This window comes from Equus caballus, chromosome 2 (assembly GCF_041296265.1).
Source record: "Equus caballus isolate H_3958 breed thoroughbred chromosome 2, TB-T2T, whole genome shotgun sequence".
In the NCBI taxonomy this organism is placed as follows: Eukaryota; Metazoa; Chordata; class Mammalia; order Perissodactyla; family Equidae; genus Equus; species Equus caballus.
Window position 1 is genome coordinate 67,626,862 of NC_091685.1, and position 27,981 is coordinate 67,654,842.

At 35.1% G+C, this 27,981-nt stretch overlaps 2 protein-coding genes across 11 annotated transcripts in view; one reads left to right on the top strand and one right to left on the bottom strand.

The window, feature by feature from the left end:
• Positions 1–396: 396 nt before the first annotated feature.
• On the bottom strand, positions 397–26,871 carry CEP44 (centrosomal protein 44). 10 transcript variants are annotated; one of them, XM_070256936.1, is made up of 14 exons: positions 26,420–26,560; positions 24,973–25,081; positions 24,055–24,086; positions 18,735–18,873; positions 16,926–17,122; positions 15,932–16,079; positions 14,600–14,746; positions 14,105–14,227; positions 11,523–11,693; positions 9,620–9,826; positions 8,793–8,871; positions 3,794–3,918; positions 3,486–3,523; positions 397–2,704 (listed from the first exon to the last, which is right to left on the bottom strand). In XM_070256936.1, exons 6-14 carry the CDS (start codon positions 15,992–15,994, stop codon positions 2,662–2,664), a joined length of 996 nt encoding a protein of 331 aa, XP_070113037.1. In that variant the 5' UTR covers positions 15,995–16,079; positions 16,926–17,122; positions 18,735–18,873; positions 24,055–24,086; positions 24,973–25,081; positions 26,420–26,560; the 3' UTR covers positions 397–2,661. The 10 variants fall into 10 exon arrangements, with proteins under 10 accessions (XP_070113037.1, XP_014593278.1, XP_070113034.1 ...); XM_014737792.3 differs by lacking the exon at positions 16,926–17,122 and having other exon boundaries at positions 26,420–26,871; XM_070256933.1 differs by lacking the exon at positions 24,973–25,081 and having other exon boundaries at positions 26,420–26,559.
• Positions 26,872–27,981, top strand: part of FBXO8 (F-box protein 8) — a 40,480-nt gene continuing 39,370 nt past the window's right edge. Inside the window, exon 1 of the mRNA XM_001498470.6 lies at positions 26,872–27,161. The gene's annotated coding sequence lies outside the window, so the exon portion shown is untranslated. The remainder of the gene's footprint in view (positions 27,162–27,981) is intronic.

The window sequence follows — 27,981 nt, forward strand, 5'->3', positions numbered from 1 at the left end:
TCTCCTCCTCAAAATAAATTTGCATGTTCTCAAGGTTGCTGCTGCTGTCAGTACTGGTTTTCTAGCTTTCTCCTGTCTGTGAGAGGTATAAGAAACCTGCCATTTTCACTAGAAACATTAAAGCTCAAGTGATACAACAGTTAAAAGTTTTAATTTTGTAGTTCAATTTTAAAGTTTCACACTACCCCCACCTCTTCACTCTCTCTACATCCTTCAGTTTGAAAGAAAGAGGACAGACGAACCTAGGGATTGTTAAATGGTAAAACTTACATCTGTAATGTTACTTGAGCTCAAAAAGTGTTGTAGTTTGTAAAACTGACAAGGGTCTTTTACTTTTTAATGCTTCCCCAAGTGCCTGTCAATTATATAAAGCTGTGAGTAATGAACAGCATAAAAGCCAGTTCCAAAGTCTTTATTTTTAGGAAATATATTACATGTTAAAACATTACATTAAAAATACTAGAGCAAAACAAACAAAATACAGAACTACTTTTTCCAACTTAATAGTCCTTAGCTCAGTCGAGAATTTTCAAAGAGCTGATATTACTTCTTTCTAATCTGTACTGACTAGTATTTTACCCTATGCTTTCCTTATAACGTTCCTAGATGATCTCTATCCAGACCCATTCACAGAGGATAGTACAGACAGGGCAGCACAAGCCGCTGGTGCTTTTGTTGGTAGTATAATAAATTATCTTTTATCCAGCTTACGGGAGAATTAAGGGGATAGAATTAGTGAAAATTCAAGTTAACTAAGGTTTAATTATGTAGCTCCAACTAATCTCTCCAGGGCTCCTCTCCCTCACTTTCTCAAGACCTTCAAGTTAATCAAAAGGGGCGGGTTTATGGTTACAAGCCACTTATCAAATTGCCTAAGAGAGAAAACATACCTTTTCCTACTATTTCTAAAAGAATTAGAATAACAAATAATTTGGCTATCTCTTCAAAAACTTCAACAGTCAAATTTGCTTTCTTTTTTCCAAAGAAGTCTAGTAGTACAGTGAGATTCTTTGTAAGTGTTAATGTGTGGTATTATTATGAGTTGATTTTATTAGTTCCTGTTTCAGTTGTTAGATAAAAATATAAAAGAATTTGCATCCTAAATCTCCACTTTATAAGACATCTTTTACTAGATACTTATATTTGCACACTGTATGTAAATTAGGAGATTAAAAAATATTTCAAATCATCTAATTGTGTGTATATGTACACTATATAAAGAAAAAAGAGAGGAAGTGAAGAGACAGAGAAAAGGAGATTTACTTTTTCTTCTGTGTTGCACAAGAAAACTTCAAAAATGCTTTTAATAATTGGAACTGAGTCTTTCAAAAAGGGAAAATCATTTGTTTTAATAAAAGCTAAAATACTGGCATATGAACCACAAGGTGGTGCTACAATTCCATGCTGGTAATGACATTTTAGACGTTAACTGATGCAGTTTTTTCTTTTGTTAACTGTAATCTCTTGATTTTTACAAATTTTTTGTAATTGAAAAAATAAAGCTAACTGAATTCATTAATTCTAGAAATGTTTACTGAAACTCCACTAAATTGAAGATCGTATCCTAACTTCAAAAGTTCATAATTTTAAAGTCTAATGACTAAACATGTATTAGAATACTAAAAATGTTTCCTCAAAAGTAATTTCCTACTTCGAATTTTAACAATATAAATGTTCATGTTATAAATAATAAATTACATATACATAATATAAACAAATGAATAAATACAATCAGATGATCTAAATAATAATACAAATGAAAAAATATTTTTCCCTCCAAATAATGGAATCAATTTTAAGATTACCCAGAACTATTATTACCTTTTTTACTTATAAAGTTATAAAAAGATAATTTATGTAGTAATTTAAAGTGAATTTCTTTTTTCTCTTGATTTAATTTCATCTAAGACATTTTCTCTTTCCATAAAAAATATATAACTTCCCATCACTTACAAAAAGCAAAAAACATCAGTGTTTCTTGTAATACTGGACGGCCGCCATGTGTGTCTGTGCTGCTGGTCTTAAAATGTGTTACAAAGTAGAGCACTAAAATACTCAACACACTTTCACAGTCAACTTCCCGACCTGCTTCCAAATACAAAAGGAGAATCATACCCTCACTTTCTTAGTATTTACTGAAAATGTGTTGCTGTTTTTGACAAAGCGTGAAATCATTGTATTTTTGTTTTATTTAATTTTCAATGAGAATTTTTAACTTTTCATTACAATATATTCGTCAGCACAGATGGCAAGACGGTATGTGCAAGAGCCTCCTGGGTACAATACGCAAGTCCCAGGTGGAGTGTTTCCAACAGGATGTGAACCGGGGTCCTCAAGCCTGTACTTTAAAAAGTAGATTACTTAGCCCACTGCCAACAAATGTCAACACCAAAATACAGTGCTATAATGACTTCACTCTGTAAAAGAAATGCATTGGCACACAGGTTTTCCTAAGAAAAGTAAAACAGAGTAAAGCAGTATAATCATATCATAAAACATTAAATATTTATTCAATATTGAATGAAAAAACTCATATACCAAATGGAATTCCAATTCTTAATAAAAATATTGCCATATATTACAATTTATAGAGAATTCTTAGAATATACAACACATACAATAGCCAAAGGCCTTAAGAAGTTCATGCAGAAAATTCTATAATTAGTGATTTGAACATTTCAGTAACTCTGCAGTTTCTTCAAACCTGAAATATAATAAATAAATAATATATTAAGTAAATAAATAATTCATAGTGAGGCATGGGATTTAAGTTGTTGAAATTATGCTTTTGAGCCTAAAATAAATTTCAATATTTTTCTTATTTAAAGGTATAGTTACTGTTAATAAATTAAGTATACCATGGCCAGAGGGGAGCAATAACAACTAGAGTCAATTATGAGTCTAATTCTTGGAGCATAATATTTCAGTACTTCTCAAATTTCAGAAAAATATTAAAGTTTTTTAAAGTGGTAGGCTGCATAACAATCCTATACAATTTCATTTCATATTTATTTTCAACTGCTCTTTAAAAACTCATACATAATTCTATATTGTATTAGATAAAGGTATCATTTTTAGTATTACCTTACCAATAGTTTTCTGAAAAAGACTAGCAATACTTTAACAATACTTAAAATGTCTCCAAACCATCCATCTACATATATCATATAGTATTTTGATAAATCACTTATCAAAAATAGATAATACTCTTTAATTACCAACCAAAAATATCTCTGCACTCTTTAATCCACAATTAATTCCATAAACAATGTTTTACATCACTTGTTGGAAACCGAAACAGTGACTCATCTCACAAACACGTAACTGTAGGTGGATTTATTACGCACTGGAGTCCTGAAGGAAATTCCACACCTGATTGAGAGACCTTTAAGGTTTGAAACACATATGCACATTCTGTATATACTGTAATCCAATACAATTCCCTATTGAGAAATGAATTTCTGTTGCCCTTTTCTGTTACTTACATTTTTTTCATCCTTTCCATTTTCTGGATTGTTGTTTCCTTTAATTTAAAAAGCAACAAATTTAGGCAATTTCTCAAAGTAAACCATCATCAAAGATGGACCATGAAAATATAAAATACATGAACATATAAAACAGTCTAAAACATTGCAGTAAGTACTGTTTACTGATCATGAAGAATTTTCAAGAGAAACTAAGATTTACAGTTTCACTATTTTTCTTGCCATGGTATCTACAACTCAATCTAAGGCTTGCTTATTCTCCTGAGCTTAGAAAGGAAATCATCTAAGCAGTTGCCAGTTTTTCTTACCTCTGAAATGTCTTTCAAACCACAGTAGTTAAGAGTTGAGGCTCTGGGAGTTGAATCTGACGACACTGTACTATAGCCAGAGGACAGAGGGATACTTGCTTGCCTCTCCTTTTTGCTTTTTCTATCTGTGGAGAAATTAACTTTTAGGTTATCTTTTCCTGTCATAGCGGAGTCAAATTTCTAAAAATGTTATGTATATATAAGAGAAACAAACATTATTTTAATATAAAATGGCTACAAGTATAAATCCAGATGAGTTTTTAATATTCTTTTAAGATAATGACTTACATATGGAGATCTAAGTGTTAAAAATTGACCAATAAAAATTACAAAAGGTAATGTTATCTCTATCACGGTAGCAATCAATTGAATAAGTAGGCAAGTTAATTTATTTTTAAATATAAACTACTGTCTCATGTATATTCTTTTCTTAGAATGGTGGCAACTATTACTAAAACTGACTACACATACTTTTAACTCAAGAAATATTCTATCCTGAGTTGATGTGCATGGAAAAAATAATGCTTAAAATTCAGGATTCACAGATTTCTTTTTCTAAAGAACTGAACAACTTTCCATTTCCAGTATCCTGATATTATTCACTCAACAAAACGATGGCAAATCTTTCCTACAATTGAATCAATTACAGAACATCACAGATAAGACATGCTTCTGTTGAATCAATCCCATAAGCCCTATGTTTTAGTTATGGTACATTTGGCTGCAAAAACAAGGCCCCTTCCCAAAAAAATCAGACACCCATTTAAACTGGTTTACATAAAGACAGTTTTATTGTTAAGCCTACACAGACAGCCTCAATTAGGGAACAGAGTATTACCACATGAGGACTGAAACAACTAAAAAGACTTTTACTTTCATTTCTCATGGAGCTACAGGTTTTGCCTCCTGCTCTTGCCTATTTGCTCCATTCCTCTACTTACTCATCAGCATGACCTTGGACAAAACGGCCAGCCTAACCCAGGCTCAACATCATCTGACTGACTCACTCTTGGTGTCCTTATTCCAAATTCCTAAGGAAGAGAAAATGATTGAGCTCAACTCCCTTTGGCTGGTATTCTCTGGATTAAGTGTCTATTCTTGATCCAATTAGCTGAGCTCAGGGATCAGGATCACATGATACATTTTCAAGACTAGCAGCTACACCCAATTCTTCTAGCAGGGGCTGTCAGGAATTGGTAATTTCAAGGAATAATTTGAATCTAGGCCAGAACCATATCTACTATGCCCTAATCTTGAATTATTTTCTATGGATAGAGACAGGTGTCCTGTCCAGGTGCTGAACATTTTTTATGCCATTCAAAAATAGGGAGATCCCAGGACAGGCAACAAGGCCTGCGAAGACAGACAGAATGGAGGGCTAGAAATGGAGGTCCCTGCTTTCTAGACTTTCACATATCTATCTAGCCTTGTTCAAGGGAACATCTCATGGGTGGGAGAAAGCTGGTATTAGGCAGGTTGGGGAACTATTCAGAAAGACAGTCATATAGGGCATCCAGAGGTTATAGAGCTGGGCATATACAGGACACCAGACATATTTAATAGCCAGATCAGTTAAGTGCATATTATTGTCTGTGATAATTCTTCTTATTGCCTTCATGAGCCTTTAGTAAAGTCTTCCTAGTTAAACACAATGGTTTCTTAGCTTTGCTATGGGAGATTGAGAAAGAACTGGTAACTGAGTTCAGGTTGGAAAGGAAAGGAAAGAGTAGTGGCCCCTGAAGCCATTGTTACAGAGTTTCAGAGGTGATTGCTAATAGATCCCTGTGAGGAAAGGGGATCTCTAAGGTATGGGACACTAGATTTTCCAGACAACTCTCCCCATATGACCATTAATCTTTCACTGCCAACTTTGGGGGATTATGACCTTATTTCATTAAGAGAACCACTTGGGTCCTTTGCCATTTAGTTATAATTTGTAAGCCAATCCCTCCAAATCAAAGGCCAAATATATATCCAACTGATTTCTGGATATTTTAAGTATTTCATTTATAACTTAATATATTCAAAAGTGAACTCATTTTCCCCAAACTTTCTCCTTCTCTTGAATTCCCTGTTTCATTAAAGAGCAACAACTATCTACCCAGTCACATGAGTCAGATACAAGTGGTCAGTCTTGACTTTTTTCCTTCTCCTTCACCCTTTTTACTTCTACCAGTAATGAGAGCCTATCAATTCTAACATTTAAATATCTCCCAAATAAACTATGTCCTCTTGATTTTCACTATCATTGCCTTAGTAGACACCCTCATTATTGTTTTGAAATAATGATCACTGAAATATACCCTTCAAATTACTGTCTTTGCATGTCTTACTTCCCTCTAATTAATCACTATTCTGCTTTTATGATGATCTTTCTGAAACACAAATCTGATACTAGGCTTGCTGAAAATCTTCCTATGACCTCACGGACTCCATGATTTGGCCTTTCTACTCTTCTGCTTCAACTTCCTTTATGTGCCCAACGTACCCTACTAGTGATACTGGAACAAATTACATTCTCGTGACACCAAAACTTTATTAATATTTTCAATTCTGTGAGGAAAAAGGCACAAAACAAAATAAAAACAAAAGCAGCCCTGACAGCCATGTCCTGCCTAGCAATTAACACCAAGGTCATTGCAGCCCCCACCAAACATAATAGAAAATCAGCATCGTGAGGTCACTTCATTACTTGATGAAACAGAAAAAAAAAAATAAAGACTATTCTGTCATTGAACACAAACAGAACAAGGACACCATGTAACCACGCAAATAACCAGCTATTGCCCTCTCTCCACTAATATGAGTGCTTCTTTTCCATTGAAAATTTCAGCTCCGTTTCATTCTTATTGTCAATCAAATTGCTCCTGCTTCTGACAGCAAAAGAACTTCTTTAAACTGTCTCCAAAATCACCCAACATAAGCCCAATCCTCATAATAAAAGCCTCTCCTAACTCATTCTGACAGAAATACAGAGACACCTTATAGTTTCCCATGGAAACACTGTATTCCTAATAAAGGGAAAATGGATCTGGACCTTCACAAAAACCATTCCCAATTCAACATGATCCTGAGATCAGATTGGTGAATTATCACTCTCAACATTCAAAGGAAATCAAACTCTGTGCTTCCTAGTAGCATGTATATGTAAGGTGTAATGTATAATGCTTTATAAATTTGACTCTAATTGATAACGGTCAGAGTATAAAGTTTTTGAGACCAGATATTCACCTTATTTATAACCTATAATCCATTTCAAATAGTGACCCATCTGTTCATCACCCTGAGTCCTAGCATGGTGGCTTAAACTTGGCTATGTGTTTACTAAATGTGTTAAAGGTATGTTCTGTAATAATGTTAGCTAAAAAACAGTACACCCAAACATGCAAACCCAAACTTGGAAAAGACGATGTTTTGCAAATAGCAGGCATTCAGCATTCTTTCAGTGCATAAAAATTTGAGCTCTACCATATACAGATACTGGAGATAGAAATATAGATGTACTTTCTGTCTGCTAGACAGACCGTAAGATAAAGTTCTTGCTGTCATGGATCTTAGAGTTTAGCTTTGAAATGTGTTGAGTAAATGAATGAAGGATATATGAAAAAGTCAACATTTTATCAAATCTGAAATTTGTAGTCTATAATAAATTGAGTGCCTGAAATAGCATCTCAAAAAATTATATTTAATAACCTAATCACTGAAATTGTTCTCTGTGTAATGAAACTGGCATGTGCACTAAATACGCAGTGGTTAAAAGAAAACTTCAGAGCTAAGTTGCCTCGATTCAAATTTGTTCCATCATTCAATAGCCGTGTGACTTGGCACAGTTATTTAATCTCTCTGTACTTCACTTTCCTCACCTGTAAAATATGGATAATAATAGTACTTACGTTGCATAGTTGCCTTGAGAATTAAAATTGTTAATATAGCAGTTAGAATAGTGCCAGGCACACAGTTAGCACTATAATGTGGTGGCAATGGTGTTACTAAATTGTTATATATGTAGTAGTTGAAAAATTTAATGACATTAAACATCTGCAGACTTTGAAATTTAACTTCATTATGTATTCTCAATTGGACAAAATACATCATCTACAAATATGATTTAATTACAAACAAGAGATAAAATTTAGACTTTTGTCTCTTCAGAAACTGTAAGAACCAAAAAATAAAAGCTGTCACTGAAAAACAGCCCAGAAATCTTATCCTTGCTGCTCAATCACACTGAAAACATCACTAGCCTAGTGAAGTTAAGTGACATGGAGAAGACCTGTCCTAATTTTAGATCCTTCTTATTTTATGATCATCAGTGAACTTTTCAAATCCAAGAGGTCTTTTGGTTTTTTTTTTTTTTTTTTGGAGGAAGATTAGCCCTGAGCTAACATATGCCGTCAATCCTCCTCTTTCTGCTGAGGAAGACTGGCCCTGAGCTAACATCTGTGCCATCTTCCTCTACTTTATAGTGGGACGCCTACCACAGCATAGCTTGCCAAGTGGTGCCATGTCCGCACCCGGGATCCAAACCAGTGAACCCCAGGCCGCCAAAGCGGAATGTGTGCACTTAACCACTGCACCACCGGGCTGGTCCCTGCAAGAGGTTTTTTAACACTTTATAGGTTACTGACAAATGTGTATTCTTCTCTTACATATATTAGTTACATATGTGAAAGCTATACTTAAATTTAAATTAGAAACTTTGGAGGTCCATTTTTATTATTCCAGAGCACTTTACAATTAAAAGAGTAAAACATCTCCAAAAGTTTGCAATTTTGTACACTGGAATTTATTCAACCACTAGGTCATGTAAGACACGTAGGCTGGCTTTTCTAGCAATTTTTGTCTTCGGTAATCTGTTCAATATTTTCTTTGCTCTTAGGAACTTTGCAGCTTCCAAAAAGATAAGGCTTGGTGACATTAGAATTTCCAAATACCTATAAAAACCATTTTTCTGAAAACTCCTTACCATATCACCAATACCAATATCGTAAGAACTTACCAGGCTTCAGAATATCCATGTCACTACTAGAAGAAGCGTAGTCTTCATTAGCTTCATTAAAGTCTACAAAGTCATCATTCTGGAATAATATAGTTTAGTATTTAGAATAAAATGAAAAAAAAAGTTCTCATTTTTCATTCTTACTGCTAAGCATAAAATATAAAGATGACATGATAAATGTTGAAATATTTTTCATTATTTTATTTATAAAGCAAAACAAACATTCTCACATACAAGAAATCATCTTTTAAATGTGGAAGCAGATAGTAATCTTCTTGAATCTAGTAACTTTCTAGGAAGGAAAGACAGACTAGGATCAGAAACTGAAATCCTGAGTAAAGCAAGAAACAAACTTCTCAGATTTGATGAGGCAGTGGCACATTTGGGACCTGTTTCTATGAAACTTGCAATTTGATTAAAGCAAATGAGCAAGAAAAGGAAGTTATAATTTAAATTTTTCCTCTCCTGTCAACTTTACTTCTTTCCCCTGCAAAAACGGGCCCTTTATACTATTAAAGGGTCTAAAATAATTTCAAGCTTTTCATAAATAAAATCAAACATTATCTCATTTTAGGTACACGTATTAACAGCTCTAAAAGCTCAACTTACAGGTTTGTCGGATTATCTTATTTAATGAAGGAAAAAACAACAGCCAACAACAACAACAAAACAGGCTGTGTCTAAACAGAACTTTGTTCCAATTAAATATTTCCCATTACCTAAATATTCTCTTATTTGGTATTTCCAAAAGAATACACACATAAGTGAATAAAGGAAATACTTTATTGTATCTGAAGTATTCTATGAATGTTAAGGAAAGCAAATACCTTTTTAGACAAAAGCCTTTCTGTTTCAAGAAGAGTGACGCGACTTAGGAGATTCGTCCAGGTTTTTTCATTCACCATCACTTTTCCTTTCATTTTTTCTTCCAAACAGTCTAATCTACTCTCTATCCAACTTAGTTTCGTAAGCTTTTCTTGGCATTCTGCAAGCTTACTCTGCAGTGCAGTAATCTCAGGACTACCTTTTATGTCCTAAAATGATCAGAAAGATTAAAAATAATGTCACGCAAGCTGAAATTCCTTTTCAATTCAATGTATTCCCACTTCCAATAATTAACAGTTACAATAATTATAGTAACAATTAATAGTTACAATAGGCAGTACAGCATGAGAGTTAAGATTCTATTTCTGAAGGCTGACCACTTGGACACTTAAACTAGCTCATCTGAGATGTGTGACTTTGATGCCTGAATTTCCTCATCTACCAAAAAAGAAAGAAAGAACAGTACCTACTTCATATGCTTCTTGTGAAGATTAAATGAGTTCATTTGCATAAAGCTCCTAGAATATCAGGAAGTATAATAAAACCTTATCCGAGGTTTCACTTTCTGTGGTTATCCTGGGTCAACCACAGTCCAAACATATTAGATGCAAAATTTCAGAAATAAACAATTCATAAGTTTTCAATTGTGCACCATTCTGAGTAGTGAGATGAAATCTCTCGCCAACCTGCTCCGTTCCGCCCCGTCCCGCCAGAGACATGAATCATTCCTGGTCCAGCGCGTTCACGTTGTATAGGCTACCTGCCCGTTAGTCACTTAGCAGCTGTCTCAGTTATCAGATCAACTGTGATGGTATTGCAGTGCTCATGTTCAAGTAACCCTTATTTTACTTAATCATAGCCCTAAAGCACAAGACTAGTGACGCCTACAATTCAGCTATGCCAGAGAGAAGCCATAAAGTACTTCCTTCAGGTAAAAAGGTGAAAGTTCTTGACTTAACAAGGAAAGAAAAACATCGTATGCTGAGGTTGCTAAGATCTATAGCAATTTCTAGTACAGTATATTGTTATAATTGTTCTGTTATATTATTAATTATTGTTCTTAATCTCCTACTGTGCCTAATTTATAAATTAAACTTTACCATAGGTATGTATGTATAGGAAAAAACAGTAACATAGGGTTCAGTACTATCTGTGCTTTTAGGCATCCACTGGGGGTCTTGGAACGTATCCTCTGTGGATGAGGGGGACTACTGTAGCTTCTTGTAACAACACCTAGCACAAAGCTAAGAGAAAATGACCAAAAAATGACAGTGCGTTGAGATTGTTCAGTTTTCTATAAATAGGAAATAAGCCTGATGGCCATCTGGTAGTTTTTATAAATGCCAACTGTATATTGAGATGTAGAGAAGTCAGAGGACACAGAAGATAGAAAAAGAAGTTTTAGCAGAAACAGTAGAGAGTAGATATTATAATGGGGTCTGTGGCAATAAAGTAATAGAAATGGTATTCTAAGAGAGAAGGAGAGAGAAAAAAAGACAGCAAGAGCCCAAAAAGGAAAAAGAAAAGGCAGCAGGGTACCAATTGTTTCCATTCATCAATATAAGGAATAGATGGTAGAGAAGTTTCCCTGTACACAGTAGTATATCTCTATCTCTCAATACACTGTAAATTGCTTAAAGCCAAGTAGTATGTCTTATTCGCCTTTCTATTACTTATCTTTCTATTCATAACACCTAGCCTAGTACCCTAAACATAAGCAGCAAATAACATCTGTTGAATTATATTCAGTAAAACTTTTTGATTCTTAAGTAATGGTAACAAAGGTAACGTGTCGTGACTAATAATTCAAAAGGCTAGAAATATTCCAAAGTTTAGATGCTGAAATAATCATGTACATCAAAGTAAGAAATATGGGTATCTGTTAAAGAAGTCCAAAATTATTACTTGCTGATCAGACTTGATTTCAGGGACCTCTACTTCAGGAATGGTTATTTCACTGGGCTTTAAGCCACACACATCAAATGCTTCATTAACATCTGTGACTGTACTTAACATATCTTCAGGGATTTTAACACTATCTTCAGTATACAGGTGACGGATCACCACCGCTTTCTTCTGCAGAGAAAAATACATCAGAGCTGCTTCAATGTTTTTCCTCACACAATTATTTTTAAACATACACACAGAAATTTGCAAAAGGAACATCTTATCTTCCCTTTAACATTTACAAACGTTTAAATTACCACATATAATGTATATATTAAACATTATAAACTATTATTAATATTTTATATATGATGAAATTGTGGTTATAATTTTTAGAAGCATTCTGATATTTTAGAAAAATAGTGAAATATCTATTCAATGATGTCTGGGATTTATTTCCAAATGTTTCAGATCTGGGGGAAAGATATTGGGAAAAGTGATTACAATAAAGATGAAACAAGATTAGCAAAAAGTTGACAAATTGCTGAAACTCAGAATGGGTACTTTTGTAAACGTTTGAAACGTTCCACAATAAAACATTATTTTAAAAAGGTTATCACCTAATTCACATGTAAGTAATCAAGAACTGGCTCTGTGAGCAGGACTCCAAACAATTTCTTTTCCGGTTAAACAAACCACAAAATATCAGACCTTCTCCTAACAATTCAAACTTAGTAACGACAAAGGGAAACTCCTGAGAGTAAGGCATGAGGTCAAACTAGGAATTTACATAGGACTCTTCCACTACTTCCCGTTTTACAGACTGCATATGCTCTATAAAAACGTAACATATATGACACAGAAGTCAAATAGCACTCTAGAGATGGCTATAGAGGAGACAATTTGCTTTAGTATTGACTCAGTTTTTGCCTGTAAACAAAGGAGTGTACTTACTGACTCCAACTTTTCTAAATGGGAATACTTTTTAATACTTATTCAAATTCCTGATAATTAAAGATCTGATATAACAGATAAAATTTTGATGGATAAGAAAACTTTAAGAAAATTAAAAACAAGTCTAATGTCTTGAAATTTTGCATCTTTCTTTGTTAGGACAATTTAGTTTACGCCTCAGCCCCCATCCTGAAAAAGAAGGCTGAAAAATACATTTAGTTACAGCAACTCATATTTAATAAATGCTTATAGTGTGCCTAATCCTGTGCTAAGCACAATGAAGGTAAAAAAAAAATCAGCATAAAAAACTCCCTGTTTATATAAATTCTAGTTGGGGAAGGATACAAGACATACATCACTTAACAGTTAGAAAATAAAACTGTATAAAACCAACAAGAGTTAGAAAATAAAACTGTATACAACCAACAAGAGTTAGCGATTCACACAGACAAGAACTATGGGCATGTATTCAGAAACGATGCCTCTTTTAATTCCTTTTCTTTTTGCCCTCATTACATGGAGCAAAACAGGCATATTAAAAAAAGGTACTGACCTAAGAATTTGTTTCTTATAGCAAAATGTCACTAATTTTTATAAAGGCAAAAAGTACAAACGTATTTTTTCTTTTTTTAATTTATTTTATTTTTTGCTGAGGAAGATTCACTCTGTGCTAACATCCATACCAATCTTCCTCTATTTTTCAGAATGTGGGCTGCCAGTATAGCATGGCTGCTAATAGGGCAGTGTAGGTCCACACCCAGAAACTGAACTCAGGCTGCCAAAGTGGAGCATGCTGAACTTAATCACTAGGCCACCAGGGCTGGCCACAAATGTCTTTTTAATAGATTCTGTTTGTATAACTCACGTATTTTGAATTAGGGAAAAACAATTCTCTAGATTTTACTTCAGCCAGAAACTATTCACATTCTTTATCTAATTACACATTGATTATTCATCTGGTATTCTATCCTTTGATCTCAGAAAAAGCTTGCCCCAGATGGAAGACAGGCGAAAGTATTTTTATCATTATAAAATGATATTTTGGCTTCAATTTCCCTTGAGGATAAGAAAAGTTTTCTCTAAAATGCATTGGACTCTCAGCCAAAATTACTTGAAGCAGACAAAGGCAGGGAAGATATCTATCAACAAAGAGAAAATATTCAAAACATTAACCTAAAACCAGATTATAGGTTTAGGGACTATCAATCATTGGATAATTTATACTCCTGGTACAGAAAAATGAATGTAGGAAATGAATCATCATAACCTATCACTACAACTAATGGTAGGCTCTTCATATTCATATGTTCCCACGTTTTAGGAAGACTATATACATAATTAACAGTAAACTTTCATGATTGCATAATATAACCTTCCTAAATCATCTCTATTCTATCTAGGAAGCGAGGTAGAATTAGGAATCAGAAATAGAAAGCATGTTCAATTTTACATTTCTACTCTCTTCTTATAATTTTAGGGCTGTTCCCCCAGTTAATATAAGATATGCATTGTTAAAAATCCTTACACTCTAATATCTAACTAGAATGTTTTAGCAGCTGCTAGTCAGAAAAATGAATCTTGTACAGTGGATTAATTAGATAATAACTCTTAACACTACAGGATACATTTTCTTTGTATTTTCCTACCTTTCCTGAAGTTATAAACCTTCCAGTGACATCAATACCAACAGGTTCTGTAGATGTCTTCTCACTGCTTGAAGAAGGTTCTGACTTAACAGAACTGATTTTTTTTCTTTGTTGTGATGGAGTCTTAAAAAAAGTATTAAGACGTAGTAAATTTTGTGTGAAAGCATGATGTATATTTAAACTCTATTATTTAAATTTTCATATATGAAATATGACTATTGAATAATAAGAGTCTAATGAGGATACATGTCTTTTGAAGAAGTGATGAAAACATATTATGCTTGAACTATTAGTTTAGGATGAGTAGATCCAAGCCACAAATGTTTAAAAACAGGTGACTAGTATTTAAAGCAAACACCAGGCATTATAAGGTTACCCAAATCTGTGTATAATGCAGTAACTATACTACGCTTTCATTTGCTGTCTAGGGTATTGATTTCATACATTAAAATACTGGGCCACTTAGCATAAGTTAAAATCTATTAATAAAATTACCTTGTCAAGACTACTCAACTCCTTATGCTTTTTTATCACACAATTCAAAATATCACAAGTAATTTGGATTTTCCATTCGGCAAATCCACACTGGATAAACTGCTTTTTTGTCAAGATTGGTTTATAATTAAATTGATCCCGAAGAAGCTGTAAAGAGGGAATAGATCAACATAATAATTGGGAGCAATTTCTTTCAAAAATCCAAAATGATAAACAGCCACCTGGTCAGACATGTAATGCCATTTTTGAGAGGAGGAGGATCAAGTCATTAAATAAAGAGTACTAAAGAGATGTGTAGAGGTGGTGTGAGTCATGACCAGGTAGGAGAGGTATCCAGGTGGAAAACAGACAGCTAGGGATGTAGCAGAGAATAAATGGCTGTCCAGAGAGATGGAAAGTGACAGCTACTCATCAAAAAGTTCAAATATCCTCACAGGTACTAGAAAAATTCCTTAGCTCACTATAGAAGAAAGAATACCATACCAGATTTCAGAAAACCATAGTTCCATTTGTTTATAATTCTTCCACTACATGATTTTTGGACAAGTCAGTAGGTCTGTGAGTTTCAATTTCTCATTTGTAAAATCAGAGAAATAGACTAAACCAGTAATTTTCAAAATCTACTCTGTGGAACCCTAGGATTTCTTAGAAGTGCCTCTTAGATTTCCATGGAAGCTTTCTGGGGTGAGAGGCAAAGAAAGGGAAGATAAAGGAGCTCCCATTTCATCAAATGCAACTCTCTACTTAAAAAAGAAAAAATAAGACTTCAGTTGATAAATGGGCTTCATGATTTCTTTAAAAAAATTTAAGAAGACCACAGTACTTGAGCAAAAATTAATGATAAGTATGTTTTTTTACATCAAATATGAGATTAAGTTCAGTAAATATATAGTACAAGTATAGATACTAGGGTAGACATAAGACATCATCTCAGACTTCCAGGAACATAAAATCTCAATCAAAGTTGTAGTTCCTTCTTACAAACAACTAAATTAACTCACAATTCTATGAAGCACAAACTTTACTCAATAAAATATTGCCTACTTATGCCAGCATACCAAATTTTACTAAAATTTGATATAAAAAGAGCAAATGATAACCAATGACAAATGTTTACCAGTTGTCATATTTATTAGAGTATGAAACATAAAGCAAACTTGAATTACATCTTGATTCAAATAAGGATTGCATTTAAATGAGATAAATGTATATGAAGATACTCTGTCAACTATACATGCTGCATATATTTAAGGAGTTATTATGAAAACAGTAATCTTAAAAAAATCATTCAATGACTACTAAAATAATTATTGTTTCATAAACTCAAAATACCTTATAGACAGTATCTATAAAGCGCAAGTCATTCTTTGCTATGAGCTCTATATTAGATTCCATCAGAAGTTCGGCTACATAAGGTGAATATGAGGTAAGGGCATAGCTGATGATGGGCAAAGACGCTGCTGTATCTCCCTTTATCAAACTGTCAGGAAAAAAGAAAAAAAGATTTAGCGAATAAAATTCTACAAAGTTGGATAATAAGGGAAATATAAGAAATGTCAGTAATTTATAACTTAACATTGCAGCCATAATAATTAGGTGATGCACAAGACCCTTTAGATTCCATCCCTTACTCTAAATCAGTCTAGCCAAATTACTATTGTTCCTTTGCTCAAAAACTTACAATAGCTCTTTAGTACCAACAGTCTGTTTACCATAGTACTTACTGATTTTCCAAAGCTTAGCCTTACTCAATCTAGCCCATTTCTCCTACTAATAATAAAACAAATGTACTACCTTACAGTACCCAAGTATACTTCATGATTTCACAAACACTTGTTACATTACCTCATTTGCTCTTTACCACAAACCTGCAAAGGTAAAATATTATGAATTCTAAGTTATAGATGAGGAAAGCAGGACTGGAAAATGCATCTACTGTGACTAGGCTGATCGGTTTACTATCTTCCACCTACATCAGGCTCATTAGAAATGAGTACCTTACTAGCTTATGCTAATTCCTCTAGTTTAGAAAGGCACCCACTCTTCTCTGTTATTCATTCTTTATGAATCATCTGTCAAATATTAAGTGTTCCATGAAGTCATCCTCAACTCTGTGGTCCTTACTGATCTCTCCCAGAAAGACTGCCCAAGTATTCAGTATCTGATGCCTCATGCTCGGTCCTGTACTATTGTCTCATTATCTACACATATGGATCTTATTTTCTCACTTGGAAGTACCTTCACTGATTCTCCCACAACAAAGCACAGGAGGTATCTGTTCAATTAGCCAGTTATACTTGTTCAAGTGAAGTAATAATGTACTTACATAAAATGTATTTGTTTTCCACAAAATTCAAGACAGGTACATAAATCTCCGCCCAAATTTTTTAATAAGGCAGAGAACAAATGTATGATGATAATACATTTTGTTTTTCAGGACAATTATAAATCGTTTCTCATTTATGTTTATGGGTACAATAGTATTTTACCCAATGAGAAAACTGCTCTGGCAACCATGTCTATCTGTAAGACAGTTCAAACACAGAAAATGAAAAAAATACCTTTGAATAGCAAAATCTGCCCATTTTATGCACACTATGAATAGAAAATAGCCAGGTCTGCATTTAACACCCCTTACATTAAACAATCTCAAAAATCTTGGCTATCTAGTTTCTAAGGATTTAGATTAGAAACAGCAAGAAAAACAGACATTATAAACTGGCACATCAACACAAAAAAACAGCAGATGGCAAGAAAACATTTAAAACTGGGAAACTGTAGAAAGAATCAAAATATGTGTGTGGGGGGGTGTCTACCCGTGTGTGGGGACAGGCAATCTGAAGAAGCAGCAGCAAGTAGCATTACCTATCTCAAGAGACCCTGCAGATATTACTATGTTATGGATAACTTTAAAATCTTTGTTTTAATGATACTCTGGGGTCAATAAGAAAATCAAATGTTTAAATGCTATACTCAAAAGATAGGAGAATAACTGGTGTATTTTAGAATTATTCCTACCCAAAATATCTTTTAAAATGTTGATGCTTAAAGTAGTAAGAAAACTTGACTACCCAATCTGGTTACATCCCTGCAAGTCTGGATGGTAGAGATTTCCCTGTTTGAGGACCAAGATATGATTGGTACACACTATGGGAGCAGACTATGGAATATCTTCTGCTTCTTACATAGAATACATGTAATAACAGTCATTAGAGCCAAGCTTTCTCCTCACTCCTCACTATCCTTTCATTTGCAGCCTTCTCTCAAGGTTAGCTTTCCCTAGTATACAACTAGAATATCCACTTTTATAGGTAAAGCCCATTACTCCAGAATTCTACTTAGTAGCTAGTTTAACCAAGTTTCACTCTACTACTTGAACATGTGCCTCATCTGGACTTGTCTCTTGACACACTCATTGAACAAATGTCTAATTAGCTTCTAATAATGTGCCAGGCACAATTCTAGATGTGGGGATACAGCAGTGAACAAAACAAAAGTACTAGACTTCGGCTTGCATTTTAGAGAAATACTTAATCAGTCAATAGTCCCAGCAAAGAAGAAAAAGTATTAAAGGATAGAAGATGGCAGGGGCACCACATTAGATTGGCATGAACATAGAAATGCTGTTCCATTCTACAAAATTAAGTCAGTCATAATTGGAAAGTGGAAACTACAGCAAAAGGTTCAAAGTGGGGTCTGGTAAATGACATAGCTTATAGCTTGAGAGCAATCCTCAAGCATGGTTTACCTTGTTACAAGAAATCAGTTAAACAGAATCTTTCAAATCAAAAAAATATCCAACTCAATGTGTGAGGGTGGTAAACTATATAACTAGTGAAATCCATTATACTTCTAAAAGCATAAAGTTTAAAAGGTGTACAGAGACCATAACTTACACTAATATATATCGTGCTTCTACATCTAAAAGGTGTTTCAAATCTCAAGTTGGAATTTTTCATTAATTCATACTTAGAAGCAAACTCCTTTCTAACTGCTTTCTAAGATATTGTAATCATTTCAAGGAAAATTTTTAGAAGACCCAGATAAAATCTGTATCTTTATTTAGATACTCCTCCCACATCAAATATCTCAAATCATTGCCAAGAATACAAAAAAGTTTGAGATTATAGCTTACCCTACACAGTCCACCTCTTCAGGATAATTTAATGAGCGCAGCACCTGCTCCAGGTTCCGTAAGCTTCTTTTTAAGTCACCTGTTGCCATTATTTAACATTAGATTCAGCTCCAGCTTTTGAAATAACCTAATTTTTCACCTAAAAATAAAAATCCATGAAACACTGGTTAAACCTGTGTATTTTTTAAGTTTCTCTATTTTATTTTGTTTATATCTCCTATAGATACTTAACATATTTATCTTAGCTATTTCTCCACTAATTTATCTTTCCTAATGGCCTAGCACTGTCTTGTATCTACTGTGTATTCCTGAATGTCACATGCACTTTTCCCCAATATTTTTTCCTTACAAAAAATAACTGTCTTATGTTCATGTTCTTATAATGTGTTTAATATTATATGACACTCTCCCAAATATTTTATTTTGACAACAAAGTACCATTTGAGCAGACACGTAAACCTGAAATAATCTTCATCAATGACTATTTTGGATGCTTATAAGGCTACAAAATAAAATCAGTAAAAAGTGGAGACGAAGGGGCCAGACTGGTGGTGCAGCGGTTAAGCTCACACATTCTGCTTCAGCAGCCCAGGGTTCACTGGTTCGGATCCCGGGTACAGACATGGCACCGCTTGTCAAACCATGCTGTGGTAGGTGTCCCACATATAAAGTAGAGGAAGACGGGCATGGATGTTAGCTCAGGGCCAGTCTTCCTCAGCAAAAAGAGGAAGACTGGCAGCAGATGTTAGCTCAGGGCTAATCTTCCTCAAAAAAACCAAAAAACAAAAATGGACAGAAAGAAATTTAGTACAGATTTAGTCGTTATTCCCAGGGCTCTGACCTTATATAGTTGCCAATCAGATGCTTCACTTAAAAAATAACAATAGATGAGTGAAAAAGAAAGGGTTTAGCTGGTTAAACATGGCAGATTAAATGCATGTTACCTTTATTTCCTTCTTCTGAACACCACTAAAATGAAAGTAAATGATTAAAAACCATATATAGTTGCCAGGGCAAAGTGAACTAGAGGAGATTCCATTTGACAGAGGATGCGTCAACAAAATTTTGGAACATGGAAAGCAGATGGATGAGTGATAACAAATCTAACAGAATAGGCCAATCCCATCTGACTACTTAGGAGGAAACTAACAGGAACAAGACAGGTTCAGAAATGAGGGGCCCCTGATACTTCTGAAAGGCTGAGGGATAAGGCCAGGGGCCCTGAAATAAGGATGATTATTTGAAAATCCATATAAGCTGCTGCTAAACCCTAGATCTTTACTTTCCCACCCCCTTCCTATCCCGACACATATAACCCACTCAGCTAGGCAACTACCCCTCTGATGCCTAAGGTTAGCAATGAGTTTTTAGATAATACCAGAGCACAATCCGTGAAAAAAAAAATTGATGAGCTGGACTTCATTAAAATTAAAAACTTCTGTTCTACAAAACACACTGTCAAGAGAATGAAGAATTGGGAAAGAATGTACACAAAATACATATTGAATAAAAGACTTGTTCCCAAAATATACAAATAACTCTTAAATTTGAGAGTGAAAAAACAAATAACACAATTAAAAACTGGGCAAAATATCTGAAAACACATCTCACCAAAGATATACAGATGGCAAATAAGCATATAAGAAAAGATTCTCAACATCATATGTCATAAGGCAATTGCAAATTAAAAAAAAAAAAACAATGAGATACCACTACACACCTATTATAATGGCTAGAATCCAAAAAACTGACAATACCAAATGCTTAGGAAGACATTCATTTATTGCTGGTGGGAACGCAAATGGTACAGTCAGTTTGGAACACAGTTTCACAGATTCTTACAAAGCTAAACATACTTTTACCATGCAATCATCAATTATGCTAATAGGTATTTATCCAACTGATCTGAAAACTTACATACACACAAGATCCTGCATTCGAACGCTTAGAGCAGCTCTATTCACAATCACCAAAAACTGAAAGCAACCAAGATGTCCTTCAATAGGTGAATGGGTTAAAAAAACTGTGGTGCATTCATACAATGGGATATTACTCAGCAATAAAAAGAAATGAGCTATAAAATCACCAAAAAACATGTATGGACCTTAATGCATATTGCTAAATGAAAGAAATCAAACTGCAAAGGCACATACTGAATTATTTCATTTATATGACATTCTGGAAAGGGCAAAACTGTACAGATAATAACAACTACAGAGATCAGTGGTTGCCAAGGACTGAGAGGGAGGAGGAAGGGTTGAAGAGGTGAGTGCAGGGGAATTTTTTAGAGAAGGGAAACTATTCTTTACAATAAAGTAATGATAGACATTATGCATTTGTCAAAACCTATAAAATTGTACACCTCAAACAATAAACTAATATATGCAACTTTTCAAAAACAACTTAGGAAGGTGGGAAATCCCAGGAAGGAATGCAGACTGTGTGACAAGTGAATCTAACTGTATTCCCAATGTGTGAAACAACCTCAAAGAAGGCGATGGGGGAAAAGGTGTTGACTAACTTTGCAAATGAGTGGAGACTGTGAAATTAAAGGCAAAACAAATTGCACATAAACACTGTACTCTAGCTTATAAAACTGTTTTCCATGTACGTATGAGTTAATTCTGATACTTCTATACAGATATTCGGAAATTGAACAATTGAGTAAATGGATGGCTGAATAGTAGCAGCCAGGTTTCTCACTGCTGGAGTGGGAATTTACAGATAAGCAAGGGGAGGAGACTAGGGTGAGGCATGCCTAATGGATTACAGTTAGAGACATCAGTATGGACTGAAGTTTAGCTCAACACAGATACAGATAATTTCCTACTGAAATATTCATAGATATGTGTATATAGACAGCTTAGTATACACACGTATATTTCCTCTCTCTGTCAGCCAAGAGTGACTAAAAGCAATGGTACCCCAGTAGCAAAGAGCACGCCTAGCATCCAGATCTTGGTGTGTAACACTATTCTTCAATAAAAGGAACCATGTCTCCCTGGAAAAATGACAATTCTAGGACTGGGGCAGGAAATATACAAGATGCGCCTGAAGCATTATGTAGTTCTAGAAAGTACACACAAAACAAACAAACCAATCCCATAGAGATGGGAGTATGTCAAAGGGACACAGAAGCCAAATGAAACAGCTCTCGATGATCAATGAAACAATTTGAACAACAAAATTCATAAAATAGTATTAGATCATAACCCAAAGTATAAAACAAAACAAAAAACAACCAGTATAATGCAATACATTAATAAAGCAGAAAAATCTTACAATCATTTCAATACATGAAGTACAGGTATTTGATAAAATTCAACATTCATTCATGATATAACTCTTAGGACATTAGGAATAGAAAGGAACTGCCTGCATTTGTGATAAAATTCAACATTCATTCATGATATAACTCTTAGGACATTAGGAATAGAAAGGAACTGCCTGCATTTGATAAAGGATATTTACCAAAAAATCTACGGCAAACATACTCAACGGTGAAATATTGAAAGCTTTCTCTCTGAGATTGGGAATGAGGCAAACTTATCCACTCTCATCATTTCTATTCAATATTGTACTAGAGGTGACAGACTGTACAAAAATGCAAGAAAAATAAATAAAAGAGACAAATAAAAATGTCATCATTACAGATGCCATAATTGTATATGAAAAAATCCAAAAGAAATAATAAGTGAATTCAGCAAGGTTGCTGGATAGAAGGCCAATATACAAAAATCAATTGTATTTCTCTGTATTCCCTAAATAATTAGAAAATGTTAAAGTTATATATGTATAAATAATTCACTATAGCCTTAATAAATATCATATACATGAATAAATCTAGAAAAGATATGTAAGACCTCAAAACTATAAAACTTTACTGAAATATATTAAAGAAGTCCTAAATAAGAAGAGGTTTACACTTTCATCAAGGATTGGAAGACTCAATAAATTGATAAATTGTTCCATAGATTCAATGCATTCCCTCCCACCTCCTACAAAAAAAAATCCTTGCAGTTTTTAGGTGGAAATTGACAAGCTGATTCCAAAATTTATACAGACGAGCAAAAGATAAAGGATAACTAATACAATCTTGAAGATTAAAATTGGAGGACTTAACCACTAAGACTCATTATAAAGTTAAATTTAGAATTAGCGAAAAGACGTACAAACAGAACAATGGACCAGAATAGAACCTAGAAACAGACCATGTATATATTGACACTAGATTTATGACAAAGTTGATGGTGGGTAGCCGTGGAGAAATAAATGGTACTGTGTCAACTAAATATCCAGATGGAATAAATAAATCTTGACCTCGACGTAAAGAGTACCTCACATGCTTCAAAAAATTAATTCCAGGTTTGTTCAAGATCTAAATGTAAAATGTAAGACAAGCAGGCTTTCTGGAGATCACAAAGGAGAATATGATCTTCAGGCAGAGAAAGATTTCTTATCTTATGCCTGATAAACGAACCACTTAAAATTAGTAACTTCTATTCATCAAAAGATACCCTTAACAGAGTGGAAAGATAAGCCATTGAGTGGAAGTTGATGCTGTCAATAGATACAACCAAGAGAAAGATTAGTATCTTAGAATACATAAAGAACTTCCTAAAAGGAATAAGAAAAAGGAAGACAACTCAATAGAAAAACAGGAAAGAGATTTGAACAGGAACTTTACAAAAGAGTAAACATGTGAAAAGATAATCCCATTAATCATTAGGAAATTTACAAAGTAAACCCAAAATGTAGGCTGTAGAGCATCTGAAACTCACACAATGCTGTGAAAGGGTAAATTAGTAAAATTACTTTGGAAAACTTACTGGCAATGTCTACTAATGCTGACACACATAGAGCCTATGAAACAGGAGTATGACATATACATATGTAATACATATACATAAAGAATATACATAACAGAACATGTGTGTGTCTGTGTGTATATATATGCATGTGTGTGTGTGTACACCAAAAAACATGAACAATATTTGAGATTTTAAATAGAATGGTTCATTTTTATAAATCCCAAAGGAAATAATACCATGGAATCATATTTTTAAATGACTTATTTTACTGCACGAGTTAAGGTTTTCATTAGATTCTTAACTGAGACTATTTCCAAAGGAGGTTCATAAAATAAATAATAGTAAGATAGGTAAATAAATGGTTAAGAACCTTTGTTAGAAAGAGACATAAGACCTCTACACTGTAAGTCTAGCCAACCAGGAAGGCAAAGCTCAATACTACACTTCAAAATATGTATTCATAACTGTTCATGGACACCTCATAGAAGGAAAATAACATATAACAATACCTTGAGTAATGAATCCTCTGGGAATGAAGCTCCTTTAAAATGAAGTCATTGACAGCAAAAAAAAAAAAAAAAAAGAACAATTCATAAATCAAGTGAAGTAGAGTTAGTGTGATCTTTTCCCCCTAGTCAGCATTCCAAGAGTTGCCCAGGATATAAATTATCTTGTTACACACCTTCTTTGTATCTAAACATAACTACAGGTAACAAGGCAAGCACTCTGCAAAATCCCAAATTTAGGAAGCTTTCTATTTTAAGCCACCAACCACCCATCCTCCTGTATCCACCCAGTATCCTCCTGTTTCAAGTCGCCTCTCCTTTATCAACATGGTAAAGAACAGGTTAATTATTGAAATTAATTTACACACTCATGCATGGGTTTTAGTAGTATTTTTCAGCCAACCAATTACTTCAACTAAACATTTACATTTTTAGGCAGAGGGAATTTCATGTACTGTCAAATGGGAGCTAACTAGAAAAAAGAGGAAGTGATCCTGAAATCACATTATACCAACTACCGGCCAAGAAGGTAAACCTTATTTAACATCTTTTAGGATGACTGGGAGATAGATAGACATATGGAAGCAGTAAGAGAGATGACTTGCCAAGAACAGCCTTTACTTTCCTAGCAGAGATGAAGTAGGAACTAATCTGGCTGTAACTACAAAAATACATATTCTTGGGTGTTGTCATTGACCAATAGACCCATCTATCTTAACACAATTCTTCTAAGGGCACCTTTTCCCCCATGACATTCTATAACTTTAATATAAATTGTATCTCTTCCCACAGACTTCCTTTAATACTTCCAAACGTATATTCCATCTTTCCAGTACATGTAATTTTGTTTTATTTAATACTTTATGGTATCTTTCTATTTTTCCTTTCTTTGAAGCCCTGGAAGTCTCATATTATTTCTACCTCTGGTAATGGAATTTCTGACAACAAAGTATGTCCCTGGAACACATCCTCTTCAGTATCAGCAGAATAAATATTTTGAAGAAGAGTAAGATACAAGTACAGCTTGGATCTGTAGGTGAAGGAGATAAGTGATAAACAGGATAGAAAAAATACAGGGATAAAAAATGTGAGTATTATAAAAATAAATTACAGCTACTACTCTACATTTTCATGAAAGGCTTCACTAAGTCTATCATAAAATTGAAAAACACTAAAATTAAGGTATTAAAAGAAGCCAATCTAGACCTTATGCACACTTTAACGTAGTACTTTCAGAGAAGAAAAATAACTTACTTTTGAAAAAATTGCTTAACATTTTCACTTTATAACCCTTATCCCTTAAAGTAAATTAAAAGAAGAAAGGATATATTACTCAGCTTGTAGCATAGATTCACCCATTAAGATGGTCTCAATATTGCTTCCTAGCTTCCTCCAGAAAGTTCTCTGTACAAGTCAGATCTGCCCAATTGAACTTATTGACGGAGATGTTGCGAAAATGGTACAAAATAACAGTTTAAGGCTTTTGATCTAGTTCAATCTCATAGCTGTTAGAGGTCATTACATAACGCCTCCCAACAGAATGCCAATAAAATCTGAGTGAAGCTGGCTCAGAATGAAGCAATTAATCTGACTAGTGTAACGATTATGGTCGATGCCCAAGAGTTTGGGATACAGCTCATAAAGCTAGATATTCTCTAAAAACCACGCCTCAAAAATAGAGAGGAGTAGACTTAAGGAAAAATCAAGTTTATGAAACTTTCCGCAAAAGATATTAGGGAAATACTGCTCTAAGAGACAGGGAGAAAGGTCTGGGAAGGGGAGAACATTGAGAAAATTAAGGAAAAAACAAAGGGAGTAAGGGACACGTATATAGCCCAGTGGGACTGCTCTGTGCACATATAAAACTGTTACAAGGTCTGTGGATAATTTTAGAAGAATAGTCTACTACAGCCACAACTATAGAATTAAAATCTCAAGATTGATCTTTTTTTCATAATGAGGGAAAAATCTGTAGTCCTCTAGGAAGATGGAGAAATACTGAAACACCAGGGAAATGCAAGCAAGGAAAGTATCAAGTACTTTCATCTCTTCCTTCTAGTTACTATTTCCGAGGGGCCGGACTGCTCCTCAGCTCAGGGGATCCAACAGGAGGAATCAGTTTCTAACTTCCCAACCTAACCCGAGAGGATGAGCTGCCACGCTTGTCCTAATTGGTTGTTATCAAAAGGATACACCAGTTGGGTATACAGGAAAGGCATATCCAGGGCTCCCCGACCTCCACTTGGTTTAAAAGCAGGAAAAGGTAAACTTGGTCATTCGCCCCCGCCCGGGGACTCGGTAAAGGCAGCGGAGAGAGGTGACCTCTGCCCAGAACGGGATGCAGCCTCGCCAGCTCCCCCGGGCTCACCCAGCAGCCGCCGAGCAAAGAAGCTGGCTCCGAAGGCCTCTGGCGCCGCACAACAGCGAGAAGAGGTAGCTCGTGCAACCAGAAACAGCCGTCGGTGCCCTGCCTCCAGCAACGAGCGCCTGCAGCCCGACGCCTGCGCTCAGGCGCGCCTACCGCGCCGACCGTTTGTATTTGGAACAGCGGGTCGGAGCCCGCCAAGCCCCGCGGCAAGACCTTCAAAGCCACGGGCTTCTCAGCGTTCCACGATTCCTCGCCGCAGATTCCACACCGCGTTCGTCCAGACCCCTGAGGAGAATGACACTGCTGAGGGCCTTCTCTATGGCAAGTCCGATCCCAAGTTCCATATGAGAGGTTTGTTTAGTTTTGATGCGCAGAGTGGCTCGGGCTGCATGGTGAAAAACAGGGACTCTACAGCGAATCGTAAACAACGGGGATAAAAATGCTTCTTCTTTACGGCTCAGAACCCAAACGTCACTTCCGGCAACAATAGGAAACGTCAAAACTCGTACAAGTCGGCTGCTCAGGTTGCTGCAGGTTGAGGCGCGCCGAGTTCGGGAGGGATCCAGTGCTGTTTCTGGTATTCTCACAGCTGGCACCTCCACCGTCGTGAACAAGTAAAGTTTGGGCCGGCTTCTCCATGGCCTGGGCTCCAGTTCCCGGCTGAGCCATTTTCTTTTTGGTTCAAAGCCCCCGCCCAGAGGCCGATTCGTCGCGGCGGCGGTGGGGATCACAGGTTGCTCAGGTACAAGCATCAGCCTAGATATTTCAGCGTTCTTGCCTCTTTTCCCTGTACAGCCCTACTTTTCTTCTCGGAAATAAAGGCAGCCGGTGGTTGCCAGTTGGCAGAAACTTGCCAACCAGCAAGACTTTGGGACCAATGACAGTGCAGGGCATCTTGAGTGACAGCGGTGCTGGCTTATTAAAATGAGGAATCTGTGCCAGGAGGCGGGAGTAGGTGTGTTTCTTGTGTTTCTAGGCCATTGAGGTATATAGGTCAGTTTGGGACCCCAGGTTAGTGACTCAGCTTCCTTCCGAAATAAAGCCAAGGAATGGCAAGGATTACTCTCTTGCCCAAGTGTTGCTTTTCAAGTGCGGTGGGTTTTTGTGGGGGGGTTTTGGTGCGTAGGCACAGTTTTCGATTCTTTACATACTTTCCAGTGAGATGAATGCAAACACATACAGTTAAGGTCACAGTGGATTCCCAGTTGCTTCAGCCGTCAAACTTTGGTTATAAATTCGGCAAATTCTTAATTTATCGTCTCTTGTTTGTCTCTCTCTGCGTGGACTCTAGTTTCTTACATGGTGGGTGCTCAAATATTCTTTGGGTCAAATTACGTAAATGAATCTCAATCCTCAGCATTTAAGTTGTTTCTTTGTTTTTTTTAAATTTCAGGCCCTGTATGTGTTTAGTAATTTAATATTTGTATCTACTTATTTTAACAAGTGGAATTTTTATTTTCAAGGATCCTAGGTGTTAATCTCCAAATCTATATATCGTGACCTTTATTACTGCAAAGCGAAACTAATTTATGTTTTCCATTTCAACTTTCCTTCTCTTTCTT